Source organism: Lynx canadensis, chromosome A3, assembly GCF_007474595.2.
Source record: "Lynx canadensis isolate LIC74 chromosome A3, mLynCan4.pri.v2, whole genome shotgun sequence".
Lineage (NCBI taxonomy): Eukaryota > Metazoa > Chordata > Mammalia > Carnivora > Felidae > Lynx > Lynx canadensis.
The window spans coordinates 72,148,562-72,162,561 of NC_044305.1; the positions used below are offsets into that span (position 1 = coordinate 72,148,562).

At 40.5% G+C, this 14,000-nt stretch overlaps 1 protein-coding gene across 4 annotated transcripts in view; it reads right to left on the bottom strand.

Moving 5' to 3' along the window:
* The window catches only part of PSME4 (proteasome activator subunit 4), a 99,391-nt gene extending 94,030 nt beyond the window's left edge, over window positions 1-5,361 (bottom strand). For 3 of the 4 annotated variants that reach the window (XM_030310584.1, XM_030310585.1, XM_030310583.1), the window contains exon 1: window positions 5,105-5,361. In XM_030310584.1, coding sequence (XP_030166444.1) covers window positions 5,105-5,346 — 242 coding nt within the window. In that variant the 5' untranslated portion in view covers window positions 5,347-5,361. Of the gene's footprint in view, window positions 1-2,539; window positions 2,714-5,104 lie in introns of those variants that run through there. The other variant, XM_030310586.1, reaches the window with a different exon arrangement.
* Between the last annotated feature and the right edge of the window lie 8,639 nt (window positions 5,362-14,000).

The following is a 14,000-nucleotide window of genomic DNA, read 5'->3' on the forward strand; positions in this document are numbered from 1 at the left end:
TTGCAATAAGCCTTAGACAAAACAATCCAAATGGAAACTCACAAGTAAAATCACAAATTTTGCAAAGTAGAACTTCATGAGGTTGACCAAAGTGATAATGGATCATCATTCATGTTTTTAGCTTAGATAATGGCATCAGTATTGACTTTTTTGGTTTAACCCCTTTTCCCTTAGAGATACATCCTGGAAGCACTTATGAATGAAGTAATATGTTCAAAAATAATGGGGGTGGGTGGGCATGGAAGGAACATGATTGGCCATGAGTTGATAATTGGAAGATGGGGTTAGAGAACTATTCAAATCACATATATTGACAAATGAGATTCTGGCAATAACATCCTGTTAACTAGAGGAGAAAAAACTGACGAAGTGTTTTAAAAGAATGAGTAAGAGAGGTCCTTGAGGGGCACCTGATTGGCTTAGTCAGTAGAGGATGTGCCTCTTAATCTCAGGGTCATGAGTTCAGGCCCAACATTGGGCATGGAGCCTACTTAGAAAGAAAGAAAGAAAGAAAGAAAGAAAGAAAGAAAGAAAGAAAGCAAGCAAGCAAGCAAGCAACTAAAGAGGTATTTGAAAAATGGGAAGGGCTTCATATATATATGAACTTTGTGCTCAATTTTGCTTTGAACCTAAAACTGCTCTAAAAAATAGTTTGTTCATTAAAAAAAAAGGATAGTTTATTGCACTGTTACACAACTTTGTCAGAAAAATTCATATTCCCAAAATCATTTAATTCATTTACTTTGTCTTTCTATGGAAAATCAACTTTTAAATCAACTTTACAAAGAAACTTTGGTTCTTGTTTGGAGTGTTGTCACATAGTAACAATGGCAAACCTTTTCTACTACTTTCCCAACTGGTTTTCACTGATGAATGTGGTAATGTGTCAAGACTTTAAGATTTTTTACTAAAAACAGGCACTTCTATTTATTGTGTACTTTACAATTTCAACACACAAACATTAGATATCCTAAATAAGTTCATTGTGTTAATAGATAACTGAGATTCAGCAGTTAGCATTTTCCACTTTCTCCCTTAACAAAGAGATGATACAAATTTGGGTGCTCTTGTGGTCAGATTATTACTTTCCATAAAAGGAGTTCAGTGTATTTGATAATTCTTATCTTGACTAAACTTAGGTTTCCGGTGGTTATATAATCTAATTAAATACATTATGTGGTTTCAACTGGGATAATCCAATTCCTATTTTAGAAGCCTACATAATTAAACAAGGAAGTTACAGTTTAATTAGCAAATGAAATGATTTATCAATATGTCATATCATAATAATAAAACAGCACAGAAGTTAACATTTCACTCTAACAACAAAAAAAACCACATTTAAATGTGGGGGGGGGCGCCTGGGTGGCTCAGTTGATTAAGCATCTGACTTTGGCTCAGGTCATGATCTCAGGGTTCGTGAATTCGAGCCCCACGTCGGGCTCTGTGCTGACAGCTCAGAGCCTGGAGCCTGCTTTGGATTCTGTGTCTCATCCTCTCTCTGCCCATCCCCTGCTCATGCTGTGTCTGTCTCTCTCTCTCAATAATAAATAATCGTTAAAAAAAAATTAAAAATAAAACATCTTGGTAAAAACATTTAAATGTCCTTCATAATACAGTAAGCCCACATCCTTCACGAGAATCAAAATTCTGATTGAAAAAAGGAAACACTAAAGAATTACATCCACAATGTAATTATAGGTAAACTTATAGGAAATAATAGCCCATTCACTTTTTTCCTTCCTCTAGACCAACTTAAAGGAACACAGAGCTAGAAAGGCCCTTTAGCACTAACTCAGTGATTTTTGGATCCCTGAGCAGGCTTCAGGGGCTTCTATGGTCAGTGAAGTGTTAAAACGAAAAAAAAATCGTTGCAACTGCATTCTTCCCAAAGACCCCAACATTGTGTTTCTGATTTTGCTTTTCTACAACAGTCCGTGGCTAAGTTTTAAGTTTGAAAAACCACTAAGAGTCTATCACACTTTCCAAGAGGACTCTAAAGCTTCAGAGAGGTTAAGAAAGACCAAGATGATAATGTTCATGGCAAGGCCAGGTAGAGAGAAACTGACATCTTCAAACTAGACCTCCACCGCCTCACGTGAAAGGTCCAAAGGACAAAGGAAGAAAAAGTTTCAAGATTACCTTTATTCAACTCCATCATGGGCCATACCAGTTATCCACCAATACCTTTCACTTAGTGTCCAGGAGCAGTCTTTCCTGTGACCATTATTAGGTTTGAGCCTCTCTTCTCCAATTTGTTTCCTTGCTTCTTAAAAACTGTCCCTGTGATATTATGTCACACAATGTCTCTTTAACAGGCAGTTCTAATACTTTAACTTGTTCATGCAAGAGAGCTTGTATTTTATCACAGGCCAATTTTTAAAATACACAGAAATAACCTTTCTCACAGAGATACTACATAGACCCACAAGTCTTGAAATGGATGGAAACAGAATGACAATAAGTACTAAGGTGAGGTAAAAAGTAAAAAAAAAGGGAGCCTGAATATCCCCAAACCAGAACTCTATCCCACACAGACCTGTGATGCCCTGATTAGGGGTGTATACTTCTGGTCCGGGATCCAGTCCCAGTGCCTCTGAACAGCATTTACACTCTGGTCTTCTTTAGGAATGTGCTTGATCTATGCAACTATTCCCAGTGCTTTACAAGCTGCTCAAACAGTCCTTGCAGAAAGATACACATTGGCTTATTTGAGGCTCTACAGGATAAAAAATAAAATCATAAAATACCACACCAGGGCTGTCTCCCAGGAATTATTTAGTCCAACCCCTTCATTTTTTACAAGAATGCTAATATACATGAATTAAAGTCACTTTCCCACCGTCACAGAGCTACTACTGGTAGAAGTTAGATTTTGTTTTCATTACTACTTTCCATTCTTCTACAAAGTACTAAATATGATCACTGCTCAGGTAATTGCCAGCTATCATCACATGTTTTGGCATCATTTAGATGTAAACTTGTGCAACACAAGGCTTATTAAAAAACAACAAGTGCAACTATAAACAGGTCACCTTAACATGACTTAAGAGAAAAAAATACACCCAAGATCACAACATGTCCCACCAAGTTCAGAATGTCTCATACTGCAATCCTTAGAATCAGTTTGTTCCAAAATAAAATCCTGACAGCATTTCTTGCTAGTTACTTCGACATAAATGGTTTGAGTTTCATAAGCTAGTAAGCTTTTTCAACTGCAATCTTGCCCTCAACACCAAGGACTGTCTCCACTGTATTTTTAGCCATTTCCAGATAAAAGCTACATACACATAATAAGCCAAAAATAATCAAACTCTAGGTGCTAATTTGCCAAGCTTAGTAATAAGTATGTCAGAAAACAATGCTTAACTATGCCTGTGAAGATTCTAGATTCAGAAATCCAAACCAGGTAAGCATTCACACATTGGTATATATTGTGCTTCTAAAAGAAGCTGTGTCCCCCAAAATGGTTATTCTCCAGCAAATCTAGTAAGAATGATTAAAATGGGGAATTACTGGAACCGACAAATTATTTTTACTGTGCCTGAGTAAGACAAACACATAGAAGCTCACATGAAAAATTATTTGATTTCAATCAGTTATAAAACATAGAACATTGCTGTTTTGACTAAAAGTGGTTCTTTTCCCTGTTGCATTTCTTTTTTCCCAGAGTCTCCTAAGAATCCTAAATACACAAACTTCTTTACACTCTCTTCAAGAGGAGAGCTGTTAACCTTGACATTTTATGGTCACTCTTTGAAAAGGGAAAAATTAAGTGTTTAAGTTTTGCTTTTTAATTAAAAAGGTAATTATTCCCACCACCACTGAGCCAAGTGGAGATGAGAAATTTGTCAGAGGCTCCCTAATAATTGGCAGATAAGAATCATCCTGTGAGGAAATGTAGACAAGACTATTGCGTTACAAAACCCTGAGTCATCACCCAGTTCACTCAGCAGATTTGGGTAAACAGTGGATAAGTGACTTATGTCTTGTGTGTTTATCCATCCATACCCACATTCATGAACATACAATGTTACCAGATTTTGTGTACAGTTAACCAAACAAGATACAGCACAACTTTCTTAAAAAATTCTTCTCTCACAACGAAGATACCCATCTAGCAAATAAAGTGCCTAACCTTTCCCCCTCAGACCGTATTTTCACTTGCTGCCCCCCCCCCCAATTTCAGTGGCACTATAGCTTAAGGAGAGTTTGTGCAAAAAAAAAAAAAAAAAAAATAGAAACAGTAATCAAACAATAACATAACTCCTGAAACTGATTTTTAGGTCATCTATATTCATCTGAGCGACTCAAAAATTAACGCAAGCCCTGTACTAATAACGCCCTGGACAATATGACAGCTCTCTTCTATTTTCCTTAGGGTGGCACATTTCCAAAGGAAATGTCACAACTGGAGAAACATACACTTTCCCGATGTTCTAAGACTCAACATTCTCAACATTAACTGTCTAGTATACAGCTCAAGAAAGCGCTAAGAGCTGATTTTGAACCAATCTATTCAATCAAACCCACAAAGACTGAGCAGGCCCAAAAAAGCAGAACCTACAAGTTCCCTACGGCCTCCTTCCCATTCAGAAAGTTACGAGACCTGAATTGAGGGCTATAAAGAGGCGGAGACCGTAGAGGAAGAACCGGAGGAAGCACCAGGAAAAGTCGAGTTACTCCCCCATAGACGAATCCTCTCCTCCCACATCCCCCGTGGGCAAAAGTTCAGGACCCTTGGGGGACCATTCATCTCTCCCTGAGGGCCTGGTGCCCTCCGGCTCCCCAAGATGCCGTAGGTCGCAAGACAACAACCTAAACCCTTGGGGAGAAGCAGCTAGGGAGGACGTACAAGGCTGGTGAGGACAGAGGAGGTCCCGCTGTAAAGTGGCAGGGAGCGGACTTGAGTGCTTCCCAGGCTTCCTGTAGCGATTCTCCGACTACTGCTCGGAGACCACCGGAGGGTCGAGTCGGGGCAGAGCTGTGTCCAGCGGTCCGGTGTGGACAAAGAGCCGCCGCTGCCCTTGCCCCGGACGCTTTCCCACTGAGCCTTTGCCCCCCTTTGCCCACGCACCCACCCTGCAGACCCGAACACGCTTACGTGGAGAGTTTCCTGGTCCAGAAGAGGCCCCCGGGCCACAGCTCTTGGAGCTGCACGGCCCGGCCCAGGTTGCTTTTGATCTGGGCCAGCTGCAAGTCGGACTCGGCGTCCAGCCGCTCGGCATAGGGCAGCAGCTTGTTGTAGACGATCTCCTTCTGCGGGACGAAGCCCCGCGAGTCCGGGCCGGGACGCCCGCCGGGCTCCGGGGGATCCCCGCCGCCCGCCCGCTCGGCCGGCTCCATGAGCCTAGGGACACCCCCCCCACCCCCTCCCACCCTAACCCTCCCCGGCCCCCACCCCTCTCCGGGCTCCGCCTCCTCCGCGTCGTCGTCGCCCCACGGCCGTCGGCAGCCCGTAGCCCTCGGCCCGACCGCTGGGCCCCCTGCGCTGGCCGGCGCGCTGCTGATCCCCGCGCGATCCCAGTTCGTTGGCGGCGGCAGCGGCCGCTCTGCCCGCCCCGCACCGGCTCGGCTGGTGACGCTGCAGCAGCCGGGCCCGCAGGTTCCGGACGGGCCTCAAGTCACTTCCGGGGCGGGGCGGAGCGACGGCGTCGGAGGAGGTGGCGGCGGCGGCGGCGGTGGTGGCGGCGGCAGCAGGAGCCCAGCGGGCCGCGCCTTTCTCGCCGTGGGCCGGGCTCGGAGCCCCCACCCCCGGGCCTCACTGGCCGAGCTCGAGCCTGCCCCACCGGAAACACGAAGCCGAATTCCAGGCTATTGTCCTTCCTCGCCTGGGGTTGCGCGGTCCCTGTGGCTGTCCTCGGGAGCCCGTAGTCGCGGTGCTCTCCACCAAGGCGGTGGGCCTAGTCCCCCACGCCGAGTGTGTGGAAAAACCTAGGTACTCTGTATCCATCTCACTTGTTAATTATAGATTTTTTTACTCTGTCTCCTTTAAGTCCCCTCTTTCGGGTATTTTTCTGGCCGCTCTCATTCCAAAAAGGTGAATTGTTATTCAACAAATATTAATTGAACTGCTATTTTGTGTGTCAGCCGCTCCTTTTAGGCCCTTGAAATGGGAAGAGCACGTGATTTCTGCCCTCCAGGGTTTTAAAATCTACCTGAGCTTTAGTCTAGGGAACGAGCAATTACAAGACAATACTGTTAATTACTGGATAAGTACAGGATGCCTTGGGAACACCTAAAGAGAATTTCAAACTGTAGGGGTGTCAGGTAGTTTCCTAGAAGTGATAAAGTTGAGGTTTTAGGGGGTTGAGGGCAGAGTTGGTTAGGAAAAGGAGGAGAAGGTACAGCAACAGCTTAAGAGGCCACAAGCATGCACTCTAGGAATTCAAGGAAGTTCAGAATGGCTGCAGATTGCTTGCAAGAGGGGAGTGCAGGATTGAAACCTAGAAAAATGCTAGGGAGTTTTTAGAGCATTAATCCTAAAAGCAACAAAAACTCTGAAATGTTTTAAGCATAGGAGTGGTGTGATATAACTTACAGTTTCCAAGAATCATTCTGGCTTTATGTGGAGAATGGATTAAAATAGACACCACTGGAAACTGGAGGAACTCTTAAGAAGTTGTGACATAATGATGTCCTGGATGTCAGTGGAATGATTTGAGAGCTACTGCAGCAAGTAAAATGGCCTGGACTTGGTAGCTGACTGAATATGAAGAGTGAAACAATGGGAAGAGACAGGATGATTTCAGATTTGTGGTTTGGGAAGATGGATAGTAAACTCCTTCACTGAGATGGAGAACACAACAGAAACAGATTTGGAGACAGAATGCCTAAGGGATGGAAAAGTACTTTGATGTATGGATCAAGAGGATGACCTAAACTGAAATATTGATTAGCATATAGGTAGGACTGAAGGGAATGAGACAGAGACTTACTAACAGATAACAGGCATATTAAGAATTTTAAGAGTTTATTGAGCAAAAATCTATCGAAATTGGGCAGAGTAAAAGCAGAAGTTTGGAGCCCAGAGGAGCCAAGGGAAAGATTTATGTAGAGAAGGTGTGGAGACAAAGAAAGGAAATTATTTGATTGGCTATACCGTAAAGCCCAGTTGGCTGTTTATGATTGGTTGTCCTTAGCGTTTAGATTTCATAACCTTGAGTCATTTACACAGAATTTGGGCAAGGACATTAGAGCCACCTCAGTCTAATGGCTGTTGTGTAATTAGGTTAACAGTATGAAAAGAGTAGGGTCCTTGACCAGCCTCTCAGGGGTACCATATTTAGGGATGTGTAGAGAAAGAGGAGAGAGACCACAAAGAATGCTCATGAGAAGCTGTCAGAGAAATAGGAGGAGTTCTAGGAAAGGGGCCTTCCTAAAGATGGAGTGTTTCAGATGGAGGAAGTAATCAGTGTACCAAAAGTGATTTGAGCTGTTAAGTGAAATGAGAACTGAGTAGAGTTTATAGGAGTTGTTGATACAGCAGGTAACAGTTTCAGTGGAGTGTACAAATGGAAACCAGATTACAATGACAATGGAAAAATAGGAAGTAAATAAATAGAGGCAGCAAAAGCAGACAACCTTTTTTAAAAGTTTGGGTGGGAAGAAAAGGAGAGAGATAAGGAGGTAGCTGGTATAAAAAGGAATTTTTGAAGGTGGGATATGTTTTAAATAATAATGAGAAGGAGCCAATGGAGAAAGGTTGAAGTTACGTGGGCGAGCATGACAGAGAGTGGGAGAGAATATGGAGTCATTGTCCTTTAGCAATAAGCCAGACTGTGCTTCATTGTCTGAGGAGGAAGGCAGGGGAGGATAGGTGCAAATGCAGAAAGGTTTGCAGTTTTGGGTGGCTAGGTTGGAGAAGTTCTTTCTGATAGTTTCTTTTTTTTTTTTTTTTGTTTTTCTGTGTAATGAGAGAATGAGAACAATGGGAAGAAGTGGGGAGAAGGAGATTGGAGGAGACTGGAGAACGTTTATAGTAGTCTCAAAATTCAGAAAACTCATTAGAGAAACAGAATTATTTGTCAGTTAAGTCTGGAAGCATGAATTTACTGCCATCTGTCCGAACACTTTAGTGATTTTTCCCAATAATGTTTAGCAGCCCCAGATTGTGTGCCGTGGAGTCTGGTATGATACAGTGACAAAAGAATAAGAATGTATGCTGGTGGTGGCGATGGTAATGGTGTTAGCTACCCTTTGTTGAGCCCTTCTCTCAGCCAGCGCTTTACCCACAATATCTCATTGAATTCTCTTTCCTAAGTAGGATCCTTGGGTTGAGAATATTTAAAAGAGAGTGGTTAATGTCAAAATTGGTTGAAGTCTAAATGAAAGAGAAGAGGGTTAATAGAGAGGTCAAGGTACTCGGATCCTAATTAGGTACAGGAGCAATATGAAAGGATTAGCCTGAACAAGGGATCTGGAAGAACAGGAATGTTTGGACTTAAGATTTCCAAGAAGCAGTTCCTGATGATGTCAGTTTCCCTGGGAATGGATGTCTAAACTGGAAAGGTCAAAAGAATTATTGGAACAAAAAAGATGAAGTCTCTTTCTGTTATTCTATGTGAACTTTACTGGAAAACACTAGTGAGTGAAACCTATTCAGGTGAGAAAGTTGAGAAACCTTAAATCTCTCTGGGGGACTTAGTCCACTTATCATTTGAGATAGTCATCCAAAGTCTGGGGTTAATTTTCTCTTCTGAGACCAACTCCCAAGCATTTTTTATCTTTTAGAGCTCCGGATCCTCTGCCAAAAGATAACGGCACATTATGCTTTCATTCAGACCCTGAGGGAGACATTGGCTTCTTATCAGACCCCTCCAGGAAACAGACTAAAATCTCCTTTCTTGGAAAGTGCAATAGCCCTTCATGGAAAATATTCTGAAGACAGAGCTTTCTCCTCAGGTTGGAGGAATTAATGGGGATAATTACCAATCAAATATTTATGCCTTTGGTTCACTCTGCTTGATAATCCACTTAGTAGCAGTGAACAAAAATGACAGGTTGTTAATTTCCTGCCTTCCCTGCCTTATTCTGTATATGATACATTTGAGCCTGAGAGTATATTGAATTTATGTGGTCAGAGCATAATCTTTAGAAGTATTTGAATTCGATTAGAATGATTCATTCTAATGTAATCAAATGTCCAAACTTCTGCTGTATTTCAGTTCCTAAAGGCACAAGAATATTGGACCTGAGAAATGAGAGGTTTTTTCCTGTTCCTATATGTTTTTTAAGTTTTGATTTTTTTCATCCCAAAGCCCTTCTCATCCAGCCATAGTATCTACTTTCCTTCATTAGAGTGTATTTAGAATTCATTTTTTTAGTAAAGAGAAAATCACAGCTAAAGGAATGAATTCTTCTGTGATTACTACTTTATAGTTTTCCTCTTTGTTAGGCATTTTGCCATTTTACTATGATGTAGCTGGATGTAGGTTTCTGTTTATTTATCTTGCAGGGGATTTGTATTTCTTTTTTTTTTTTTTTTTTTTAATTTTTTTTTTCCAACGTTTATTTATTTTTGGGACAGAGAGAGACAGAGCATGAACGGGGGAGGGGCAGAGAGAGAGAGGGAGACACAGAATTGGAAACAGGCTCCAGGCTCTGAGCCATCAGCCCAGAGCCTGACGCGGGGCTCAAACTCACGGACCCGCGAGATCGTGACCTGGCTGAAGTCAGACGCTTAACCGACTGCGCCACCCAGGCGCCCCGGGATTTGTATTTCTTAAAAGATCCATGTCACTCATCAATCATAAAAATTTTTGGCTATTATCTTTTCACAATTTTTCCCCTTCTTTCTTTGTAGAATTCCCATTAGACGTATGTTATATCTTCTTATGCTACTCTCCATATTTGTTACTTTCATTTTGCAAGTCTTTGTCTCCTTACTCATTCTGGATAACTATCAGACCTATTTGTAACTCATAGAATTCTTTGTTTATCTTTACCTGATCTGTTTAACTTATCTATTGAGCTTCTAATTCCAACGATTATATTTTTAATTTTACAAGTTCTATTTAGTTCTTTTCCAAATCTACTATTCTATTTTCATTGACTTTTGTTCTTTATGGTTCCAATGACTCTTTTCATCATTTTGACATGTGTATTTAATTATTTTAGACAATTGTATTCAAACAGTCCTTTCTGTTCTTTCAGATTTTTAAAAGTTTTTTAAACTTTATTTAAGTAATCTCTATACCCAACATGGGGCTCAAACTCACAACCCTAAGATCAAGAGTCACATGCTCCTCTGACTGAGCCAGCCAGACACCCCTGTTATTTCAGACTTTTGGGGATGCTATATGTTTGTTGACTTTTGTTCATGGTGGATCATTTGCTTCAGTTTTATAATTTTTTATTTTATGAAATTATCTTCACATGGCTTTTTTTCTCTGTGGAAATCCCATGTGACCCAGAGCATTTTGTTGGTTTGTTTGTTTGCACCAGACCCACAAAAATATCACAGGCTCAGTACCAATAAATATTTATGTTAATTTCTCAGCTATGTAAACTTCTCAAATATAAATTTGGATTTCTGTCCTATGCAAGTTACAGGCCTGAGAATTCAGCCCTTGGAGAGTTTTATTACTATGCAATATTTGACTTCCAACTCCCTTAGGTTCAAGGCTTCAACTTCTTTCCCTGAGTAGATATTAAAGTGCAAGTCACTTGCTGTTTCAAGATTCAATAACATTGCCCCAAAATTGATGCAGAGTTAAGTCACACACTTATCACTCTGGCTTTCCTTTCTTTTTTGTTTCTGTCATCTGGAGATTTTTTTTCTGTGTGTGAACTCATCTATTGTTATCACTTGTTGTGTTTAATGCAGCTTTTCTATATTAGGGTTTCTGCATTACTCAGGATGCCATGTTACTGGAACTGAAGACCCTTAAGGAATGAACTTCTAGCTCTGAAGTATTAGACATCATTTGGAGCAAAGGGGAATAATCGTGGATGATTCAGAGCTTTTTTAGAATCCTCATATCACAGGGGCGCCTGGGTGGCGCAGTCGGTTAAGCGTCCGACTTTGGCCAGGTCACGATCTCGCGGTCCGTGAGTTCAAGCCCCGTGTCGGGCTATGGGCTGATGGCTCAGAGCCTGGAGCCTGTTTCCGATTCTGTGTCTCCCTCTCTCTCGGCCCCTCCCCCATTCATGCTCTGTCTCTCTCTGTCCCAAAAATAAATAAAACGTTGAAAAAAAAAAAAAAAAGAATCCTCATATCACATAGGTGGTCACTGGTGATGCCTATCTATCAAGGCATATTTATTAAAGGATTAAAAAATTATTAAGTTATTATTTAGAAAATGCCTATTTGATATTTAAATGCTAGGAGTTTTTCAACACAACTGAAGCTCTTTATGTTTCTTCTTTTTGACAAGCTATGGATAATATAGGAGGACACAGCTTCCTTCATAATCAAATATGGTAAAGAGATGTATTGTATTTAATGATAGTTGAAAAAGTTAACAGTAGAGGCAGTGGAGAGATAATAACTAAAGCACAAAGAGGATATATGCTCTTTCCACCTACCCCCTGCTCCTAAGCACAGAATGGAATTGTCTGCATGAATAATTTGAATAGCCAGCAAGACACTCACACTATATCTGATGCTTGAAATGCTACCCTTTGCAATCTGTTTCTTTGTACTAAGCACAATCTCTTTTGAAATTTACAGACTCATAAGAGGGGTAATATATCAAATCCCTAATGCTCCAGGGTGAATTATATATTCATTAATTCAGTAAACATTATTAAGTGCCTCCTGAGTGCCAAGTTTGAGATCATAAGATGAATGACACAGTACTTGTCCTCAAGGAGTTCACTATCTAGTGGGTTGACAGTCAAGTAAACAGATAAATTAAAATTGTAACTAAATGTCATCTGGGATCTTACTACCTCTTAAAATCTCTAGATAAAACTAATTCAGACTGCCTTCCATAGACTGAAAAATTCAGTGCCTCACCCATTAGTTCTGCCTGCCAGTTTTGGAGAATGGGGACTTATGTTTTTATAGCAATTCCCAGATCTGAACTTTTGCTCTGGTAAACTACTTCTGTCAAGTGATCATCTTATCCTGAGGCTTCTGTTGTTCCTGTTCCAGTAGTGCTTTAATCTAAACATTTCCACAATTTCTGTAATTTCCACAAACCATTCATACAAGGCTCTATGTGTATGTGAGAGAGAGAGAGAGAGAGAGAGAGAGAGAAAGAGAGACAATAAATGTAAACAAGTTAAAAGAGACAAAGGGATTTATATGGTAGAAAGAATAAACAACTTAAAATTTAATATAAAATATTTTTCCTAAAAGATCAATTTTCTATATGATTACTGATATGGAGCTCACTGACTGGCAGAGCAGTCAGACATTAAACATTTCCTTTTACAGGTATTTTAATTATGATTTTGTTAAATGCTTTAATAGGATAAGGGGTGCTCTGATTGTGTAGAATAGGGGGACCTGGCCTAGACCAGGAGGCCTGGAAAGATTTCTTTGAAGAAGTAGCAGTTGACAAATGAGTTGGGGAAAAGGATGATTAGGAAGGATCTAGCCAGGAGAACAGTCTGAGCCAAGGCTTGAGGTAGGGGAAGAACTTAGCTTGTTTGAGAAGCTCAGAAAGACCAATGTGTACAGAGAGAGAGGATAATAATGGCAGAGAGGGTAAGCAGAGTTAGGTCATGTAGTATCTTGTAAGTTGGGTTAAGAATTTTGGATTTTATACTGAAGCTATTTCAGATGTATGAATTCAGTGCTTTGGGCAGTAACCAGATACTTACAGGAAGCTGCAGTGGTGACATTAGGGTATTGAAGTCATGAAGTCAAGTGGATAGGTATACCCTAGGCAGAGGCAGAAGTATGTGGAAAGCATATGGAGTTTTCACTGGGCCTAATTAGGCCAAGGAACATTGAGTACAGTATGGTAGGAGCACAGAAAATGTGCATAAGGCAAGAGAAGAGACAAGAAGGTAAACTGAAACCAGATTACAGTCATGGATCTATATGTATTAACAATAACGATAGTAGTGTTGTTAGCTCATCCCTACCCATAGAGAGTGGGCTGCCTTTCTGGACTCAGAACCTAAGTACTAGAATTCAGTTTTTGCCTTGTTTTGTTTTTTAAATCCTTTTATTTTGAGATAATCATAGATTCACATGTAGTTGTAAGAAATAAAGATATCCCTTGTGCCTTTTACCCAGGTTCCCAAAATTGGTATCATCTGTAGTACAGTATCATAATCAGGATATTTAGACTGATACAGTCAAGCAAGATACGAACATTTCCATCACCACAATGCTCCCTGCTTTTGCCCTTTATACTCACATTCGCATCTCTGACCCCTTTCATGTCTCTAACCCTTAGAAATTACTAATCTGTTCTCTATTTCTACAATTTTATGGTTTCAAGACTGTTCTATAAATGGAATCATACAGGGTATAACCTGTTGGGATTGCCTCTTTTCTCTCAGATAATTCCCTTGGGATTCATCCAAGTTGTTGCATGTGCCATAGTTTGTTTCTTTTTATAGCTGAATAACATTCCCTAGTTTGGATGTGCCATAGTTTGTTTTTGGCTATTCCTAGTAAAGTTGCTGTGAACATTCATCTACAAATTTTTGTGTAAACATAAGTTTTAATTTCTCTGGGATAAAAGTCTAAGAGTTTAATTGCCGGGTCATGCTGGGTCGCATTGTTTAATTTTATAAATAAAATAATCCCAAACTGTTTATATGGTGCTATCTCATTGTGGATTTAATTTGCATTTCCCTAATGGCTAATGGTGTTGACCTTATTTTCATGTGCTTATTTGCTACTTGTATGTCTTCTTGGGTAAAATGTCTGCTCATGTTTTTTGCCTGCTAGGTTTTTTTTACTGTTGAATTTTGTGAGTTCTTTATATATTCCAAGTGCTATTCCTTTGTCAGATATGTGGTTTACAAATATTTTCTCCTTGTTTGTAGCTTATCTTTTTATCCTCTTGATAGAATCTTTTGCAGAGTAAGTT